General features: G+C 44.4%; 1 protein-coding gene and 1 long non-coding RNA gene across 7 annotated transcripts in view; one reads left to right on the top strand and one right to left on the bottom strand.

Moving 5' to 3' along the window:
* XRN2 (5'-3' exoribonuclease 2) overlaps nt 1-20,753 on the bottom strand; it is an 87,550-nt gene extending 66,797 nt beyond the window's left edge. For 3 of the 6 annotated variants that reach the window (XM_036321212.1, XM_036321213.1, XM_036321214.1), the window contains exons 1-3: nt 17,781-17,968; nt 1,543-1,670; nt 1,349-1,460 (exon numbers count right to left, since the gene is read on the bottom strand). In XM_036321212.1, coding sequence (XP_036177105.1) covers nt 1,349-1,460; nt 1,543-1,670; nt 17,781-17,855 — 315 coding nt within the window. In that variant the 5' untranslated portion in view covers nt 17,856-17,968. Of the gene's footprint in view, nt 1-1,089; nt 1,179-1,348; nt 1,461-1,542; nt 1,673-3,416; nt 3,423-4,250; nt 4,257-17,780; nt 17,970-20,746 lie in introns of those variants that run through there. The other 3 variants (XM_036321215.1, XM_036321217.1, XM_036321216.1) reach the window with 3 other exon arrangements.
* Nucleotides 18,041-20,598, top strand: LOC118662620. Its single transcript, XR_004969811.1, has 2 exons — nt 18,041-18,341; nt 18,965-20,598. It is a non-coding gene; the product is annotated as an uncharacterized LOC118662620 (long non-coding RNA).
* Nucleotides 20,754-21,067: the final 314 nt, after the last annotated feature.

Raw genomic sequence — 21,067 nt, 5'->3', positions numbered from 1 at the left:
CTATCTACAGTAAGGTACAACAGTTAAAAAGGGAACAAGGTTTTAATCAAATGCAATTTAAATCACCAAATAAGCTTGAATGAAGTGAGCTGGAATGTAAGGTTTTAAATTACTGAACTGAGTTCTGGGGTTGGGAGTCTGAAGTATCCTGTCCATATCTAAAATAAGTTTTTTTATGTTCTCTTTAAATAATTCCCGTTTCTGTAAAATGAGATCACCTAATTTCTTTCAAGTACCAAGTTCTATGATCTACATTTACCAAAAAAAAACCTGCAGATATGTGCATGCACATACACATACAAATAGCCACATGTTTTATACTTGATGTAGCAGTAAGGGCACACTAAAGTTAAAAATTTTCTTCAAGAAATTTAGCTGAATATGAATTGAAATATGCTCCAAATAAAACATATTCTTGTTCCTTTTATTCTTCACTCCACTTTAACTGTAACTTAACAAGATATCAGGCAGCTAAGATTTTTCACTGAGTAAATAGAACTTCACAGAACTTTCTGGATTTTCAAAATCATTGCATTATAGCCACTAGGATTACTGAATATAAAAGAAAGAAAATCTATTTGCTCCTGGCTAAACAAATTTAGGGTAATGATTTACCTTATTTTTCCTTGAACCCTGCTATGTAGTTTGCTAGTCATTTATAACCTAAGCTACTTGGTATTGTTATTAAGTTATTCCTCTCTTAAGTCATTTCAATAGCTACTTGCTGCCTATAGGATAAAATCCAAACTTCTGAATGTGGCAGGCAAGGTGAACTCAAGTCATTTGCTCTACTTCCCTTTCCAATCTAAAACACCTGCAGTCACCCATCAGTGTCAGTATGGTCAATAGCATGGAAGTGTGTTTACCTAGCACATCTGAGAAATCTGGAAAGTCCTCCTTCCCCATATCTGTCCAATCCATTCACCTCTACTGCCCACCAATATCCAATTATACTTTGCCCCTCAAGAAGTGGGACAGAAGTCACCTCCTCTCTATCTCCTAACTTCCCGAGTAGCACTGACTCTCTCTTCCCTCAATACCCTGCATATGTTATTTAGTGCCTATAAAGCTCATTAATTAGTAACTAACCTCACTCATTTACTTATGTGTCTGTCCCGTTAGTGGAAAGCCCTTCAAAAGCAAAGGCAGTCATCAATATCCCCAGCAACTCACAGTACCTGGCACAAAACAGGCACAAAAAATGTGTGAATGAATGATTGAAGGATGAGACTTTTTCAAATTGACCAGAGTCAACATTTTTCATTATTTAGCTGACTTTCGTTGTAGACATTGGGAACACAACAAAAGCAAAATTGAAGGAATCTAAGTTAATTTTTTTAGTACTCACCACTCCATCTATTGCCATGTAGAGAAGTCGTCGTGGTCTTACAATATTGAAAAGTCTGTCAATGTACTCAAAAATTGCAACCATCATTTCATCTTCGTTTTTCGGTGCTGGTCTATAACAACAAGCAAACAATGTAATATAATACAGTACTCCTCTGTAACTTGTGATATCAGTGACAAAAATGGGTTACGTACTTGTCTTCAGGATGAGTACAGGGATGGATGATTCCATTCATGTCCAAATACAGATTATCAAACTCCACATCATTTGGATTAGGTTTACTGGCATCAACAGGAACCTTTACACCATTGCATTCTTTGGGCTATGAGGAAGTGATAATAGTAGTTTGTTTAAGTCTAAATCAATACATCCTAGGCTCAGTATGAACCTGTTTCACTTCTGAATTATATTATAAAATAAGTTCTTTTACTCCCTAGTACAGTGATGGTGAACCTTTTGAGCTCGGCGTGTCAGCATTTTGAAAAACCCTAACTTAACTCTGGTGCCGTGTCACATATAGAAATTTTTTGATATTTGCAACCATAGTAAAACAAAGAGATTTATATTTTTGATATTTATTTTATATATTTAAATGCCATTTAACAAAGAAAAATCAACCAAAAAAATGAGTTCGCGTGTCACCTCTGACACACGTGTCATAGGTTCGCCATCACTGCCCTAGAACAAACTGAAGCAGATATTTCATCTATAGGAAATGATAGCTTCCAACACAACCAATTAATCGTAATTATGTGGGGGATATCTGTCAAATTCTCAACTCATTCAGTTGTCCAAGTGAGAAACCAGGGGAATCATCTTGGAAGTCTTTTCCCTCACCATCATCTCTAAATCCTGTCAATTTAATTTGAAAAATGCCTCTCTATCTCCTGTCATTCCTACTACCATTACCAACATCACCTAAAAGATCAGAACAGCCCTAGCTGGTTTGGCTCAGTGGACAGAGTGTCGACCTGCGGAATGAAGGGTCCCAGGTTCGATTCTGACCAACAGCACATGCCTGGGTTGCAGGCTCGATCCCCAGTAGGGGGCGTGCAGGAGGCAGCTGATCAATGATTCTCATCACTGATGTTTTCCTAACTCTCTATCCCTCCCCCCTCCTCTCTAAAATCAATAAAAATATATTAAAAAACAAAGAAAAATAAAATAATACTTTAACATTAAAGCCACTGAAATCCAATGAGTTATCTCTGTTACAGAATTTGCCAAGGAAAATGCCTTGGGTAGTAATAATTGGCTTTAAAATCTCAAAAAAAAAAAAAAAAAAAGATCAGAACAGTTTTTGTATGCACTGCTCCACCACTAGACTCTCCTATCTCCAGCCCACTCTTCTCTACTGTCAGTTTTCTTTCTAAAATCCAAATGTGGCTGTCTTAATCTTGCCTAATTATTCCAATGATTCCCGTAGCAGGAGCACACCAATGAGCCTGGACCCTTACTACTATCCTATCTTACCACAACATCAATCTGGCCCACCTTCTCTCTCTTCTAAGTTCCTGGAAAATGCTCTTTCACCTCTCAATGCCTTTGCACACTGCTTTTCCTTCTTCCTCTCTGCCAACACCCACTTCCTAAAATCTTATTAATTTTCCAGGGTCTAGAACAGTGGTTCTCAACCTTCTGGCCCTTTAAATACAGTTCCTCATGTTGTGACCCAACCATAAAATTATTTTCGTTGCTACTTCATAACTGTAATGTTCCTACTGTTATGAATCGTAATGTAAACATCTGATACGCAGGATGGTCTTAGGCGACCCCTGTGAAAGGGTCGTTGGACTGCCAAAGGGGTCGCGACCCACAGGTTGAGAACCGCTGGTCTAGACTGAGATCAAATGTCACTCACCTTGTAACACTTTGTATACTTCTTCCCCAAAACTAACTGCTCCTCCTTCTGCAGTTCCTCATTATTGTTAATTCCCTTATAGCACTCCCATGGTTTTATAGTTAATCTGTCATTCTAATCCAACAACACTGTGAGTTCTTCAAAAGGTAAGGACTGTGCCTTATTTACTACTAGAGGCACTGATATATTTTTGTAATGAACATTTCCTTTGCCCTTTCCTTCCAGAGATTCAGCAAATAGTAAGAATATGAGATCAGACTTTTACTGTTACTAATAGGAATCATTTAAAACAATAAGTTTTCCCTTACATATAAAGCATCATTTGTAATAGCAAAAAGAAAAAATGTGAACAATTTTAAAGCTCAACATATACATACTACATCCCGGATAGACCTCAGAAATACCCTGCCAAGTAAACGCTAGGCAAAAACTCCCATAAAAGATCCCATTTATGTAGTCCAGAAAACAAATCCAGAAACAGAAATAGACTGACTTCAATCTGAGGGCAAAGGAAGGGTGAGGGTAATAGGAAGTGACTGCAAATGGGTATATTTCTTTTGGAAGTGAAAAAAATGTTCTAAAATTAAATAATGGCAATTGTGTTCAACTCTCTATATACTAAAAAACCCCCACTGAGTTTGATACTTTAAATAGGTGAACTTTATGATATATACATTATATCTCAATAAAGCTGCTGAAAAAATAGTCAATTTAATTAGCAAAAAAAGCCCATGTATTAATAAACTTTAGTTGATAATCACAACTACACTGCTGAGCCAAAAAAGCAAGTTCCAGAAAAAAATAGATAGTATACCAAGTATAGAAAGTATAAAATAGACAAAACAGTATTAGCTATTGTTCAGGGATGACTACATAAGCGATGTAAGCACAGAGAAAAGCAAGGAATGAACACCAATGTCAGAACAATGATTATCTTTGAGAAGGATACAAACAAAACTGGACTTCAATTTATATTTATAATTGGAAATAAAGGATATGAAAAAAGGATTTAAGGGCATTCCAGGGAAGAAGCTACCAGACAGTATTCTACACATACATGCTATGAATCACAAAAAAAGGGGCTTGATCTGAAGCAGTGAATGCAAGTATATGGTTGTCTAACCACTATGCGATACAGGGGAAACTAATACAAAATAAAACTGAATATGAATTATAATTAAAAAATAAAACTTAGGAGAAACCAAGATGGCAGCATAGGTAAACACCGGAAATTGCTGCCTCTCACAACAACTTCAAAAATACAACTAAAAGACAAAACGGACATCATCCAGAACCACAGGAAGGCTGGCTGAGTGGGAATTCTACAACTAGAAGGAAAGAGAAAAGCACACTGAGACTCAGAGGAGGTGCGGAAGTAAAGTGCAGAGGTATGGAGGCGCACGTGGAAAGGGCTGTCAACTGAGGATATGGTTGTCTTTTTCAATTGGGAGGGAGTCTCAAGCTCCAGAATGCTCTGAACTCCAGTTCCGGGTGAGTCTCTGGGGACCCAGACTCATACTGGGAGAAACTGGGCTGTCTGGCATTGGTCGGAACTTGAGGGCGGCTTTCTCTCAGAGGTGCTTGCAGCAATTACCGGGACACTGAGATGTGGGGCCTCTTAGGGTAGGACTGAGGAGCCATAGCTGCTTGCTCCGCCCTGTTGATCCCCTGAGACTCCACACCACCCAAGCTCTGCGCAGAGGCTTTTGCATATGAAAGGCCTGGCCCTTTGCAATCTGAAAATTACCTAACAAACTGCAGCTGGGTCAGAGAGACCCAGAACATCCAAAAGAAGGCCTAAGGCCCAACAGCAGCTTGCACTGCTTCACAGCTGGGCCTCATCTGGGCACCTCCAAACCCCAAACAAAGAAGAGGAACCTGCAGATCTCTCCATAGCTCCTGCTGGGTAGCCTCAGACAGAGGCTAAATTAGCACCTCCTTAGAGATCCAAGAGCCAGTGTACCCAGTGGTCAGAGTGGGACCATCCAGATTACAACTCCTCAGATCCATAAGGGACACACTCAGGGGGCAGACTCAGTGAGCATCAAGCCCAACTGAAGCAAGTCTTGCCCCAGAGGGGTGTCTCCAGCATAGAAGTTCTCCTACTGCAGACACAGCTGATTCTCACAGCCAATTGCCCTGGAGGTCAATTCCTCCCAGTGATACCTACAACAATCAAGGCTTAACTAAAACAAGACTGTGTACAAAGCCCAAAAGGGGGTGCACCGAGAGTGTCCACCTCAGGTAACTGGGGAGGCTGAGCCACTGGGCCCTATAGGACACCTAGCACAGAAAGCCACTCTATCAACACAGGGAAGCATAAAAAATGTAGAGACAAAAAACAGGTCACAAGTGACAGAAACGGAAGAAAGCAAACTACTGGATATAGAGTTCAAAATCACACTTTTAAGGTTTTTCAAGAATTTTCTAGAAACCGCCGATAAATTTAGTGAGACCCTCAAGAAATCTAGTGAGGCCCTCGAGGTTATGAAAAAGGACCAACTAGAAATTAAGCATGCACTGACTGAAATAAAGAATATTATATAGAGTTCCAACAGCAGACTAGAGGATCGCAAGAATCAAGTCAAAGATTTGAAATACGAAGAAGTAAAAAACACCTAACTGGAAAAACAGAAAGAAAAAAAGAATCCAAAAATATGAAGATAGTGTAAGGAGCCTCTGGGACAATTTCAAGTGTACCAACATCCAAATTTGGGGGTGTCAGAAGAAGAGAGAGAGCAAGATACTGAAAACCTATTTGAAGAAATAATGACAGAAACTTCCCCTACCTGGTTAAAGAAATAGCCTTACAAGTCCAGGAAGCGCAGAGAACCCCAAACAAAAGGAATCCAAAGAGGACCACACCAAGACACATCATAATTAAAATGCCAAGAGCAAAAGACAAAGAGAATCTTAAAAGCAGCAAGAGAAAAACAGTCAGTTACCTACAAGGGAGTACCCATACAATTGCCAGCTGACTTCTCAACAGAAACTATGCAGGCCAGAAGGCAAGAAATATTCAAAGTGATGAATAGCAGGAACCTACAACCAAGATTACTTTACCCAGCAAGGCTATCATTCAGAATTGAAGGTCAGATAAAGAGCTTCACAGATAAGAAAAAGCTAAAGGAGTTCATCACCACCAAACCAGTATTATATGAAATGCTGAAAGGTGTCCTTTAAGAAGAGGAAGAAGAAGAAAAAGGTAAAGATACAAATACACATGTATCAACAAGTGAATCTAAAAATCAAGTGAATAAATAATCTGATGGAACAGAATAAACTGGTGAATAGAATAGAATCAGGGGCACAGAAAGGGAGTAGACTGACTATTCTCAGGGGGGAAAGGGGTGTGGGGGATACGGGAAGAGACTGGACAAAAACCGTACACCTATGGATGAGGACGGGGCTGGGAGGGGCAGGTAAGGGCAGAGGGTGTGGTGGGAACCGGTGGGGAGCTATGGGGGGGAAAAAAAGAGGAACAACTGTAATAATCTGAACAATAAAGATTTAATTTAAAGAATGAATGAATAAATAAATAAATAAATAGATAGATAAATAAATAAATAAAACAAAGTGGAAAAAAAAGGAAGCAGTGAATAGGATAAATGATAAGGAAAGCAGGTCAATTTTGGTGGAGGGGGGCATCTATGGAAGAAGATAATCTGATGACCCTCAAACAAAAACAAAGTCTACGAAGGTAGGAGGCTCTCTACCTCTTCATCTACTGTCTATACTCCAAACTCCACATTTTCCTTTTCCCTACACCAGAGACTACACTTAGGAGAATGGAGACCCACTTTCTTTATGCTCCCCAGCAAGCCAGTTAACAAATATTTTAGACTTGTTGGCCATGTGATCTCAACTCATAACTGCCTTTGTAGACTGAAAGCAGCCATAAGTAATATGGATATAAATGGGTATGGCTGTATTCCAATAAACTTTGTTTATAAAAATAGGTCACTGACTTGCTAACTAACCCCTGCCCTAATGCCTAGTGCAGCACTAGGCATATTACAGTTCTTCAATGAATGCTGAGTGCAGCTGTATGAGAACTTCTACTTGTACTAAGTAGAAAGTATAATATACAGAAGAGGGCAAGGTGGGTCCTAATTAAAAAAAAAAACAAAAACAACAACAACAACAAAAACCAAACAGCTCCAGGCATTCCCAATAAGAAAGCTACACATATTTTCCTTTCATAAGTACTATACATACATTCAATATATTAATTATGTAAATCTAGAAATTCTTTAAGAGAAGATTTTGATGCTCACCAAAGAAACTCACTCAAGAGCCCAGTTAAAAACAATGCCAGTGTGTCTGGGTTAAGGAGAGATCTTTAATCAATCAAAGGATAGCTGAAAGGAAAGCCACTCTGAACCCTATACCAATTAATTTCAAATAACAAATCCTTTGGGTTTTCCAAATGATAAAGTGAGCACATACTGCGGTTTTCTCTTTCTACTCCAAGACCACAAAACTAAACAAACCAACACACACCCGCAACTGTGTAAATTCGCTAGGAAAACCAGAACCTCTGTGGCTTGAAATGCGGAAAACTAGTGAATCTGACAAGATAGAGCACAGCCTAAAACATGCAGAGAGAAGCTCTGCTGCCAAGAAATGGGAGGCTAAGGCAGGGGGCTCAAGAGACAGCCTCTGGATGATCCATCAGCACCAGCAGCAGGAACAGCCAGGTGGACCATCTCTGCACTCTCCTCTCCGACTCCACATGGACAAGGCAACTTGAGACAGGTATTCCCAAAGAACATGAGTGTTTGAGAATGAAGGGCCATGAAGTGCCCTGGCTGACTAGCAGCTCCTCAGAGGAACAGGGAGCATGCCTACCCAGAAGGCTGGCAGTCAAGGTAGTTCTGTCCAGTAGGAAGCCCAATCCTCCTCCACTTCATGGAAGAAGGAGGGATATATATATTCCAAATAGGCAGCTGTGAAATTTCCTATTTGTGCAAAAAAATACCAAGGGATCAAGACAAAGAAGGTACTTAAAGAAGTAAAGATGGTTCAAATATATAAATAGTCTGAATTGGAAAAACAAAAAACTCCACAGGTTTTTAAGTACCGTATTTTCCCACATATAAGACGCCCCCCACTTTTCAAACCCAAAATTAAGAAATCAATATTTTAGCCCTAACCAGTTTGGCTCAGTGGATAGGGCGTCGGCCTGCGGACCAGAGGGTCCCAGGTTTGATTCCGGTCAGGGGCATGTACCTTGGTTGCGGGCACATCCCCAATGGGAGGTGTGCTGGAGGCAGCTGATCGATGTTTCTCTCCCATCGATGTTTCTGACTCTCTATCCCTCTCCCTTCCTCTCTGTAAAAGATCAATAAAATATATTTAAAAAAAAAAAAAAGAAATCAATATTTTAAACATTTTGCTGGTTTTCCTCTTAAGGCTTCTTCTTTTTTGGCATCTTAAGGAGTTGTTCTTCCTGTTTTCTCCACTGTCTGATCATACACTCAGTGGGAGGAGGTTCAAATTGTCTCTCTGCAGCTCTAGTTCCATGCTCTTTTGCATAGCTGATTATATTCAGCTTGAATTTTGCAGAGTAAGACAATCGCTTACCAGTATTTACCTTTCTATTTTTTGACATCTTTATGGGCTCAGAACGCTCTGGTCCCTGTTGCATCTGCGCACTCTCCACCTCCACCTCCAATTGCGGCATCAGCTGACGTTAGTAACAATAAGGCTCGTGATTGGAGGAAGCCTGTTTGACAAGGTATGGGCAGCTATGCACACACGAGGACCCCTCCTGGGCTGACTGCTGTATATAAGACGCCCCTTGATTTTCAGTCTAACAATTCTATAAAAAAATAGTGTCTTATACACGGAAAAATATGGTAAACCTCCAAAATGAATTTCTCACCAACCTACTGTTACAGTCAACGTTTTAAGGCTTTCTGGTTCGTTAAATGTGAGGCAGAAAACTACTGTTACTAATACCTAGGTAGATGTATTTTTGTTAAACAGCAGCATTTGAAAATTCATGAATCATGCCTGAATTTCCACTGGTATGAGAGTTCCCACTTTTGTAAGTCAGATACAAAACTAAAGAACTTGGTTTTAGATGTCCTTTAAACCTAGCCTTCAACCTTAAGACACTAGAAAAATAAGAGCAAACACAAAGCAAGGAGAAGGAAGGAAACAATAAACTTTAGAGCAGAAATTAATGAAACAGATAACAAAAAAAGCCAATAAAGAGAAAATTATATGAAACCAAAAGCTGGTTCTTTGGAAAGACTGACAAACCTTTGCTCAGTCTGACCCCCCCCACCCCCTCCCCCAAAAAGAGAAGATTCAAATTATTAGAATCAGAAACAAAAGAGAGGACATTACTACCATTCTTACAGAAACAGAAAGGATTATAAAGAAATATTATAAATAAATGTTGTATTTATTTGACAAAATGGACAAATTATTAGGAAGATACAAACTATAAGTTCAAGAGATAATTTGAATAAAACTGTAAGAAGTGAAGAGGATGAATTAGTAATCAAAAAACTACCCGTGAAGGGGGAGAAGATAGAGGTCGAATCTTGCACCTCTTCCCAGGGCCAGACTAGAAATAAAAATAAATTGGGGAACATTCACCCAGAATTACCAACTGAGATCCAGCTGAGGAGGAGACATATCATGAAGGATAGAAACTACCTGGAGACTGGTAGGAAGGGTGAGGTAGTGAGAGGGATTGACCCAGCTTCAAGAGTGAGGTATTTAAAAAAGAGTGAGAAGGGATCTCTAGGCTACAGGAGTGTTATTTCCCTGAAAAGATCAAGACCCGGAACCTAGGCTGGGCTCCACAGCCAGGAGCACCAGAGCTGAGAACAGTGGCCCACATAACATCCAGGAGACCCGAGCTGGTAGATGGGAGCTAGTTGAAGACAAAGCCTCAAGTTTTGTGTTGTTTTTTTAACCCAAAGCACAGGATTTTCGTTTGCAGCTACTCACCCAAGGCTTTGATGGGAAAACCCGAGGCTTTGGTGGGAAGCACTGGGGGAAAACGTGGAAAAGTGGTGGCCTAGAAGAAGGGCATTCGGTTATTCACCCCAAATCAAAACAGCCATTTTCCCTGAGGCACTGCTCCTCCCAGAAGCCACAGCTCAGAAAAAGGAAAAACTCCTGCCCTAGGTGATACAGCTGGTCTCACCCTCAGGAGCTCTGCCTGCCACATCCTGCATCTTGAACTTTGCAGAGGAGGCTCAGCAGAGGCCAAGCCTACAAGTCTGAACATTCTCAGGGAGTGTCAGTTACTAGACTCAGGGTAGGAGAGCTGATAGAAACTCCCAGTATCCAGCTGATCCCAATGGACTGCGTATGAGGATCTCCACCCAGGCAAGGGCAGGGAAATATTCTGAGACATTCTCAGAGGAGTAGTTCTGGGACAGGAAAACACACATACCACTTTCCTTGAAATCTGAACACCTCCCACTCACTGGAGATCCAGGGGTCTATACTTCCAATTCCACCTAGAGCCCTTTCAGAAAAAGATTTTGAGTGATTAGGATTGACAGGTGGCTGGCAGATGTAGGCAGACAGAGGGGGAGCCTGGGGAACCTGGAGAACTTTGCTGACCCATTCCTGGGCCCCACGGGGCTAACAAATCGACCTTTGAGTACAGTTTGACCCCTCCTTCACACAGTCAAGACCCACAGACTGTGGATCACTTGAAGCTTCAAACATGTCACTGAGACAAAGGAGGACAGTTCCTGACAGTGGTTAGCATTTAAGTACCTCCCGGAAAATCCAGAATTGGCAGAACAGTCAGCTGCAGTCAAGAGAAGAGCAGGCACAACTCTGCTGACAAATGCCACTTCACTTTTTTAAAAAAACTTTTTTATCTTCCTTATCTTCCTGCTTTATTGATTTACTGGAGGCCCAGTGCAGGAATTCATGCATGGGTGGGGGGGGGTCCCTTGGCCTGGCCAGCAATCGGGGCCTATCTAGACCGTTCAGGACCACCTTGCCTAGTCCCGATCAGGGCCCATTGGGGCCAGTCGACCAGGGGGAGGTACCATGGGAGGTTGGCTGTGGGAGCACACTGAGCACTAGAGCGCAGCTCCTGTGTTGAGCGTCTGCCCCCTGGTGGTCAGTGCACGTCATAACAACCGGTTGTTCCACCGTTCTGTTGATTTGCATATTAGGATTTTATTATATAGGATTATATAGGATAGTACTGGCTCCCAACTGCTCGCCTGCCTGCCTGATTGCCCCTAACCACCTCTGCCTGCCAGTTTGATGCCCCTAACTGCTCCCCAGCTGGCCTGATCACCCCTAACTACCCTCCCCTGCCGGCCTGATTGCCCCTAACTGCCCTCTCCTGCTGGCCTGATTGCTCCTAACTGCCTCTGCCTCGGCCCCTGCCACCGTGGCTTTGTCCGGAAGGACGTCCAGAAAACGTCTGGTCTAATTAGAATATTACTCTTTTATTAGTACAGATTGTAGAAAATGAAAACTTATTTCTATAGAGTCAGAAATAAATCAGTGGTTGACTAAAGATAGGCAGCAGGGATGGGTGGTAGGGAGGTGCCAGAAGCGGTCCATCCTTGCTGCTTGACACAGTCGCTGCAGGGAAGAAACATCTGCACAGCATATGTTTCAAGGGACCTGGTGTATATGGCATACTGTTCTGAATATGTTTGCTCCCCTTCTTAGCGCTATGTGTTCTAACCAGGGTCACCTCTCCGAGAAAGGATGTTTCCCCAGGTGGGGATTTTTCCCTGGAGTTAGGAATTAACAGGACTAACGAAGGGAATAAATCAGTAAAAACCCCTTAACTAAGTGCCAGGCAGGTAGTTAATCACCTTAACTATGAACAATCACGCTTAGGCTACATAATCTTTACTTAGGATAATCTCCTTCAGTTACTCCCTTGTAGCTTAACAGAACAGTAGAGTAGTGGCCCTGGAATGGAGATAACACCTTTGGAATAGAATGGATAGGATTAAAATCAACAGAACTAGATGGAGATGGGATTTTTGGCAAAGGTCAGATAAGAAACTATGGAAATGAAACAAGGAACTGTAGAAGGTTACCCAAAACATACCATGATGTGATTATAGAAGAATGCTTATAGGATCAAATGGTATAAATACAGATGTAATAGGAGAATAAAGAGAGAACCTGGCTAGAGAACCTAGTCTCCGGGTCATTCTTTCTTCGCCGACTACATCCACACCTTTGGGAATCCCTGGACCTGCTGGGGCTGGACCCCAATAGGGAGGAATAACAGAGGCAGAAGGAAAGTTTTAGAAGTGATTGATGTTCATTCTCTTGATTATGGTAATGATTTCATGAATAACACATATCAAATATATTAAATTGTATACTTTAAATATGTGCAGTTTGTGGTAGGCCAATTACCCTATCCTATCTAATAAAAGAGAAACATGGTAATTAGCCGTACCTCCGCTACCCTTCCCATTGGCTAATCAGGGCGATATTCAAATTAACTGCCAGCCAAGATGGCGGCCGGCAGCCAGGCAGCCTGAAGCGAACAGGAGGCTTGCTTGCTTCAGTGACGGAGGACTCCAACGTTCCTCACCTGCCGCTGCCGGCCTCTGAGCTTGCAGTTTGAAACATTGTTACAAATATAGAAGGTAAACAAAACTCCAGAAACCTGCTTTCAGCCAGCCGGGATCTCAGAGCTGGAGTTGAAACAGTGTTTCGATTATAGAACCCAAACAAACCAGATACCTGCTTTCAGCAGCCGAGGCCTCAGAGCTGGAGCCAAGCCTCAGAGCTAAAGCTGGCCCAGAATAAAAATTTAAAAAAAAGGAGCAGTTGGGAGCTTCAGTCACCTGCCAGCCTGAAAACAGCCCTCAGCCCCTCACCCAGACTGGCCAGGCACCCCAGTGGTGACCCCCACCCTGAAGGGGGTGTGACCAGCTGCAAACAGCCATCATCCCCTCATCCAGGCTGGCCAGGCACCCAAGCGGGACCCTCACCCTGATCCAGGACACCCTTCAGGGCAAACCAGCCGGCCCCCACCCATGCACCAGGCCTCTATCCTATATAGTAAAAGGGTAGTAAGCCTCCCAGCACCGGGATCAGCGGAGCTGAGAGGCTTCCCGGCACCGGGATCAGCGTGACAGGGGCAGCGCCCAAACCCCCTGATCGCCCTGCGGCTCTGTGTGCGACAGGGGGCGGGGCCACAACCTCCCTATCGGCCCTGCTCTGTTCGTGACAGGGGAAGGCGCCCCAACCCCCTGATCAGCCCTGCTCTGTGCCTGATAGGGGGGAGCTCCCCAACCCCGATCGCCCTGCGGCTCTGTGTGTGGCAGGGTGCGGCGCCCCAAACCCCTGATCGGCCCTACTCTGTGTGTGACGGGGTAGAGCCATAACCTCCCCATCGGCCCTGCCCTGAGTGTGACAGTGGCGGCACCCCAAACCCCTGATCGGCCCTGCTCTGTGGATGATAGAGGGCGGCGCCCCAACCACCCCCACAGGCCCTGCTCTGTGTGTGACGGGGTAGAGCCATAACCTTCCCATCAGCCCTGCCCTGAGTGTGACAGGGTGCGGCGCCCCAACCCCCTGATCCGCCCTGCTCTGTGTGTGACAGGGGGCAGTGCCCCAACTCCCCTATCAGCCCTACTCTGTGAGTGACGGGGGGAGCTCCTCAACCCCCTGATCAGCCCTGCTCTGTGCGTGACAGGGGGGAGCTCCCCAACCCCCTGATGGGCCCTGCTCTGTGCATGATAGGGGGGAGCTCCCCAACCCCCTGCTCGACCCTGCTCTGTGCGTGACAGGGTACGGAGCCTCAACCCCCCTGATGGGCCCTGCTCTGTGAGTTACAGGGGGCAGTGCCCCAACCCCCTGATTGGCCCTGCTCTGTGCGTGACAGGGGGTGGTGCCGCAACCTCCCCATCAACCCTGCCTTGAGTGTGACGGGGGCGGTGCCCCAACAGCCCAATCGGCCCTACCCTGAGTGTGACTGAGGTGGCATCGCAACCTCCCGATCCGCCCTGCTCTGTGCATGACCAGGGGTGGTGCCCCAACTCCCCAATCGGCCCTGCTCTGAGCCCGACCAGGGGCTGCACCTAGGGATTGGGCCTGCCCTCTGCCACCTGAGAGCAGGCCTAAGCCAACAGGTCATTATCTCCCGAGGGGTCCCAGACTGTGAGAGGGCACAGGCCTGGCTGAGGGACCCCCTCTTCCCCCTGAGTGCACAAATTTTTATATATAATAATAAAACCCTAATATGCAAATTGACCAAACAGCAGAACAACCAGCCGGTATAACACACACTGACCACCAGGGAGCAGACGCTCAACAAAGGAGCTGCCCCCTGGTGGTCAGTGCGCTCAGCCAGAAGCTGGGCTCATGACTGGCGAGCGCAGTGGCAGGAGCCTATCCCACATCTGCGGCTGCGCTAAGGATGTTCAACTGCTGGTTTAGTGGGAACGGGCCTAAGACATCAGCTGGACATCCCCCGAGGACTCCCAGACTGCGCGAGGGTGCAGGCCAGGCTGAGGGACCCCCTCCCCGAGTGCACGAATTTCATGCACCAGGCCTCTAGTATACATAATAAAGAGTATTCCAACCCAGCCTGTTGTGGTTCAGTGGTTGAGCACCCATCTATGAACCAGAAGGTCGAGGTTCGATTCCCAGCAGGGGCACATGCCCAGTTGTGGACACGATCCCCAGGGGTGGGGCATGTAGAAGGCAGCAGATCAATGATTCTCTTTCATCATTGATGTTTCTATCTATCTCTATCTCCCTTCCCCTCTGAAATCAATTTTTTTTAAAAAGAGTATTTCCTAGAACTGAAGAACATAAGTCTCTAAATTCAAGAGAGTCAACCAAGAACTAACAGTAATAAAAAAATCTACATTTAAGCACAAAATCATGAAAACTTACAATACCAAGAATAAAGATCTTTTAAAATTCAGAAAGGAAAAATAGATCAACTACAAAAGAATGAAACCAGAACATAGAAATTAAAAGCATGTTCTTCCTGGTTTTGACAATGGCTCAGACATGTATTAGACAAGTGAGCTAGAGCATATTATGTAACCCCTCCGTGTTTGTTTCTCATTATTATTATTACAAAGTAGTAGTCATGTAGTCAAATTAATTAACTTGTAAAGTGCCTAGAACAGTGCCTGGTAAGTGGTAAACATTACATAAGTAGTGTTAAATAAATAAACCAAATTAACATAAACTTCTCATTAACAATACTGGGTGACAACAGTTCAAAGAAAAATGCTTTCAAAGTTTTGAGGGAAACTAATTTTCAGTCAAACTCTATGCCAAGCTAATGATCATTTGTGTGTACAAGGGTAGAATGGATTCAGAAAAGTCACATCCCACACAGATTTTCTTGAAGATTCAACTGAGAATAAAAAACAAAGTCGAATTTAAGCCTGGAAAAATGATGATCAGAAAACAGTAACTCCAACTGAGGAAAGGAAGAAGCAACTTTCCAGGAAGTCTAAATAACCAAGTATGACAGAAATAAAGACCTCAAGAAGAAGTCTCTAAGAAGAAAGAGGATTTGAGAGACTATCTGATAAAATACAGTTTTGAGGGGGATACATGTCAAGAAGAAAAGAGAACGGCAATACCAAGAAAAAGACAAAAGTAGCTCAAGGAAAGAAACAGAATCACAGTACATAAGCTGAATTTGCACAATGACAGTAATCAACAATACTATTTTTCATTTTTCGTCGTTTAAAACAAGCCTATGTAGCCAAAGCCCTGGCAATTTAATATTGGATGCCAACAGGGCAGCAGTACAGCTAGCAAGCTTTGGATGACTAGTACGGGTGACAGGGCTAGAAAAAGTAATACCTAACCTCAAAAAGTGAAAAAAATCAAGGGTTATTTTATATAGGAGGTAGAATAAAAAAATAAAAGCATATTACTTAAAAGTTATAAAGTTTACCAATAATATGAATAAAAATGTCTTTTATGCCCTAGGCGGTTTGGCTCAGTGGATAGAGCGTCTGCCTGCGACTCAAGGGTCCCAAGTTTGATTCCGGTCAAGGGCATGTACCTTTGTTGCAGGCACATCCCCAGTGGGGAGTGTGCAGAAGGCAGCTAGCTGATAGATGTTTCTCTCTCATCGATGTTTCTGACTCTCTATCCCTCTCCCTTCCTCTCTGTAAAAAATCAATAAAATACAGATTTTTTAAAAAATGTCTATTATTAGGAGGGTTGGGGTGGAGGAAGGGGGGCTGCATAAGTGACCAAACGTCTTTGATCATAGCTAGAATTCAAGATAGGTTCAAAACCAATACATCAGGTATAAGCATGATACAGTATTTAGAAATAAAATCAAAACACTTAAAAGTGGTTATCACTGGAGAGTAAAAATTCGATAACTTAAAGTTAATGAAGTTCGTTAAGTTTTAAAACAAAGGAAGCAGGCACTGAGTTGAACAGTTTCTTTTTGAGAAAAACTCAAGGAATACTGAGAATGCCATCAAAACAAGGCTTCCGGTTCCTCCTTGGTTAGGAGCTGAACAAAAATCAAGACCTCACCAACCTAAGGGGGGGGGGGGGGGGGGGGGGGGGGATCAGGTCACAGTGACAGACGGCCACGTCCCTCAAAAAACGAAGGGGTAGGGGACATGATATGCCCCCCCACCCCATCCTTCCCAATCCACAAATGCTAATTAAGAGTACAAAATCGAACTCAGACGAAACCACGATAACAAGAAATACAAAACTCAAGAATAGACAAAAGTCTACGCACACACATTAACTAGCAATAAAAGTGTAACGTTCAAGTGTTCTCAGGAATTATGGCAATGTCCACGAGCATGCTGTCCAGCAGGCGGGGCACCTAGAGGAAGGGACCCTCCTACCTTGCCCTAGGCCAGCGGTTCTCAACCTGTGGGTCGCGACCCCTTTGGCGGTGGAACGACCCTTTCACAGGGGTCGCCTAAGACCATCCTGCATATCAGATATTTTACATTACGATTCATAACAGTAGCAACATTACAGTTATGAAGTAGCATAAACGAAAATGTTATGGTTGGGTCACAACATGAAGAACTGTATTTAAAGGGCCAGAAGGTTGAGAACCGCTGCCCTAGACGCTCTCAGGTGCTGCTTTTACAGCAGGATCGACAAATGGTCGCTCACACTAGAACACGTTTCAGGCTCCGCCAAGAAACAACAAAAAGCTCGCCGGCGGCGACTACTTTACACGGTAGTTAAAAGCTGGGATCAGCCAGCACATCCCTAACTAACTTCAGCGGACCGGCCCGACGTGGCCCAGCGGCCTCGGAGCCACTTCCGAAACCCAAACAGCGCGGGGCCGGGAGGAAACAAAGCCGTGGGCGGGGCCTTCCGGTCCCGGAAAAAGCGGGCAAGGGACGAGCCGCTCGCCGGCGGGTGCAGGCCACGCTCGGCCCCTCGCCCAGTCCGGGCCGCTCGCCGGGAACCCCCACGGCGAGTGCCGGTGCCCCACCGCGTGTGGGGCCGCCACTGCCCGCGGGGCAGACGAGGCGGCGCGGACCCCGGGGGCAGGGACTGGCCCGACGGCCGCGGCCTAGGCGCGCCAGGGCTCTCGGTTTTCCGCGGCGGTCGCCGGGCCCCCCTCACCTTCTCTTCTACGCAGTTGACGATGATGGACGGGTATTTGCGGCTGAGCCAGCGGAAGAACGCCGGGACTCCCATAACGGCGCCTGGCTGGAGGCGGCGGCGCAGCCCGTGGACGAACGTAACCCTTGAGACAGACAGGAGCGGCGGCCGCGGGCACGTGCACTTCCGCCCACGTGTTCACCGGCGACAGGAAGTGATGTCACGGGGCGCCGCGGAGGAAGCCGGGAAGACGGTTCGAGCCGGTGAGGAGGCTCCTGACCTGCCCGGGAGCTGTCGAGGCGGCTCGCTGCTTGTCCGAAGCGGGTTCGGAGGCGGAGCGGGTGGTGAGAACCGCGCCGGCCTCGCTTGGCGCGCTCGCTCTTGGCGGCGCCATCCCCGGCGCCCGAGGTCGAGCACGCCATCGCCGCGGCTCCCCCAGCATCTCTCCTCCGCAGCCCTAGGGCTCCCCTGGGTGGTCAGCTGCGCGCTGCGAAGGCCTCTGGGAAGCGCTTCCTTGCAGGTTTGGGTACCATCTCAGCTCGGAGTAGAGTCAAAGCATCGTTAAGTGTACTTCCTGGTTTTGTACGTACCTAACCTCAAAAAGTGATAAATCAAGGGGAACTTTATAAAGGAGGTGGAATACAAAACTAAAAGCATATTACTTTAAGTTATGAAGTTTACTAAAAGAGTGTTTTTTAAGTATTTTGCACTAACGATGGGTAGTGTATGTAACTCACTTTAGGTATTAGATGGAATCTAGCGGGCATTTAGCATCTAATTCAACCTTCCGGCTGCATTTTTGAGTATAAAATAATTGCTGATGTCAATCGCCAGCATTTATTTGAGCGCTTACAACGTACAAGCATAGGCGAAGGGATTATCTCATGTAATGGTTACTTGAGCCCTCTGAGGGGGGCAGTTATCGTCTCCATGTAACAGATGAGAAAATCAAGATGTACCGGGGTTAAGTCACTGGCTTATTCGCACGGCTGTGGTTCGGTCCACGTCAAGATCATTTGATCCTGTCCTTGCACTAACAGTATATTTTTATCCTTTGTTTTCTGATGGCTTCCAGTACGTTTTTTTCAGGCTGTAAAGAGGGAGGTCTGGAAGAGGACATATTCCTATCCATTTGCTCAAGCCTGGAAGTCTGTCTCCCTGGAATCCCCTCTTGGCCTGATGACAAATCACATTCAATCCTACAGGCTCACCTCAAGAGGCCCCTGTGGAAGTATTTCTCCTGCTACCTGGCATGCAGTAGTCATCGCCCCCTCCTCTGTGCTCTAATGCCACTCTGTTCAAACTGCTGGTATGGAAATTAGAGAAATGGTTAGCCCATGTTTTACTAAAGGACAGCGAAAACTGTTGCAGAGTATTATGTCTACGGTGAACTCCCTCATTTCTCCTGGAAACAGCCCCTGCTCATCAAGTATTTGGTCTCCCTGGGAGGTGCTGTGTTTTTATAGGAGCAGACACACCATAGACACTGGGTACAGGGATGGACAGCTGGACACATTGGGCCATGAAGTCTTTGCCCAGCCTTTTGAATTTCAAAACGGTAAGGAAGTTAAGGAAGCCCCTCCCAAGTAGTTGAAAGCTGAAAGATAAGAATGGATTTGGCCCTAGCTGGTGTGGCTCAGTGGATAAAGCGTCGGCCTGCGGACCTAACGGTCCCAGGTGCGATTCCGGTCAAGGGCATATGCCTGTTTTCAGGCTCGATCCCCAGTAGGGGGCGTGCAGGAGGCAGCCAATCAATGATTCTCTCTCATCATTGATGTTTCTCTCACTCTCCCTCTCTGAATCAATAAAAATATATTAAAAAAAACAAAACAAAAAGAATGGAATTGTTGCCAGGCTGTAATTAGAGAAGCAGATTTAAATCCCTGGTTCAGTGGTTTCTGAGTACAGCTAAGTCCCTCTTCCTACAAACCTGTCCAATTATTAACTCCATGAGCCAATAAATTGTCCTTTTGCCCTTAGCTATTTTGAGCTAAATTTCTATCCCTTGCAAAGGAAAAAGTAAAAACAAACAAAAAAACAGTAACAAAGTCTGTGGAGATGGGTGCTAAAATTGTTTTGCATAAAAAAGGTTTAAAAAAATTGGAATTTGGGGCACTCAGAAAAGGGGAGGGTGAAAGGTAGAAAGAAAAGGAAAATTGAAAGGTGGCAGGATTGATAAAGGCTAAATGTTGTGACACCTTCCCCAACCCAATGTTTCCAGTAAATTCTACCAGACTCAGTTTTGGTGTGGGTTTTTTTGTTGTTGTTGTAGAAATCGGAAAAGAGCATGTCTCATGTTTGGGTCACTGTAGTCTAGAACCACAGGGTTGGGCAACATAGCAGAACTCAAGAAGCAGAAGAGGCCAGGAGAGTTTACAAGCATTGGAAATAAACAGGAATATTGAATGAACCAGGCTTTCAACTTCTGCAGGCTGGGTACCAGGAGGTTTTGATACATTTTTGCCTAGACCTCAAGGGGGCGGAGTAAGGCCCCAGCTGATATCTGGACTTTATTAATATGAAGAATAATATTAAATAATATAGACTAGAAACCAGCATGTTTGTAAACATTTATTTTAAAGCCCTGTTATTGTAAGTATAGTGAACTTTAAAAAATATTTGTCTACTATTTGCTCTCTGGATTACTAAATGCATCCTTGTTGTCAGTATCCTTATAAAATTCATCGTGAATAACCTGATGTGTTTTAAATCATTGTGATGGTTAATTTTATGTGTCAACCTTACTGGGCTACAGAGTGCTCATATACTTGTTCAAATTTTTTCTGGGTGTTTGTACAGGGATGCTTTTATTTGGAATTAAAACATTTTAATGAGTAAAGCAGGTTGTCCTCCATAGTGTATGCATGTGGGGTAGGAGGGTGGGAGGGTTGCTCACCCAGGCAGTTGAAGGCATGAATAGAACAAAGACAGACCTCTGAACAAGAAGGAATTCTGCCAGCAGATTGCCTTTGGGCTCAAACTGCAACTCTTCCCTGAGTCTTCAGCCTGCCAGCCTACCCCATCAGATTTTGTATTAGCCAGCCTCCACAACTGCATGAGCTAATTCCTTAAAGTAAATCAGCCCCTCCCCCCACCTATCTCTCTGTGTATTTGTATGTGTAATGTATATGTAAATACACACACATATAACCCATTGGTTCTGTTTCTCTGGAGGACCCGGGCTAATACTGGGCAAGATGTTTAACCTCTATAAACCTTAGTCTCTTCATCTTTAAAATGAGGATTACACAATTCACAGGATTTCTGTGAAGATTCAATGATGCAACACTCAGAGCACAACTCAAAAC

This window comes from Myotis myotis, unplaced genomic scaffold (genome assembly GCF_014108235.1).
Source record: "Myotis myotis isolate mMyoMyo1 unplaced genomic scaffold, mMyoMyo1.p scaffold_m19_p_9, whole genome shotgun sequence".
Classification (NCBI taxonomy): domain Eukaryota; kingdom Metazoa; phylum Chordata; class Mammalia; order Chiroptera; family Vespertilionidae; genus Myotis; species Myotis myotis.
The sequence above is the reverse complement of the archived record's forward strand: the minus strand, read 5'-3'. Positions and strand labels throughout refer to the sequence as shown.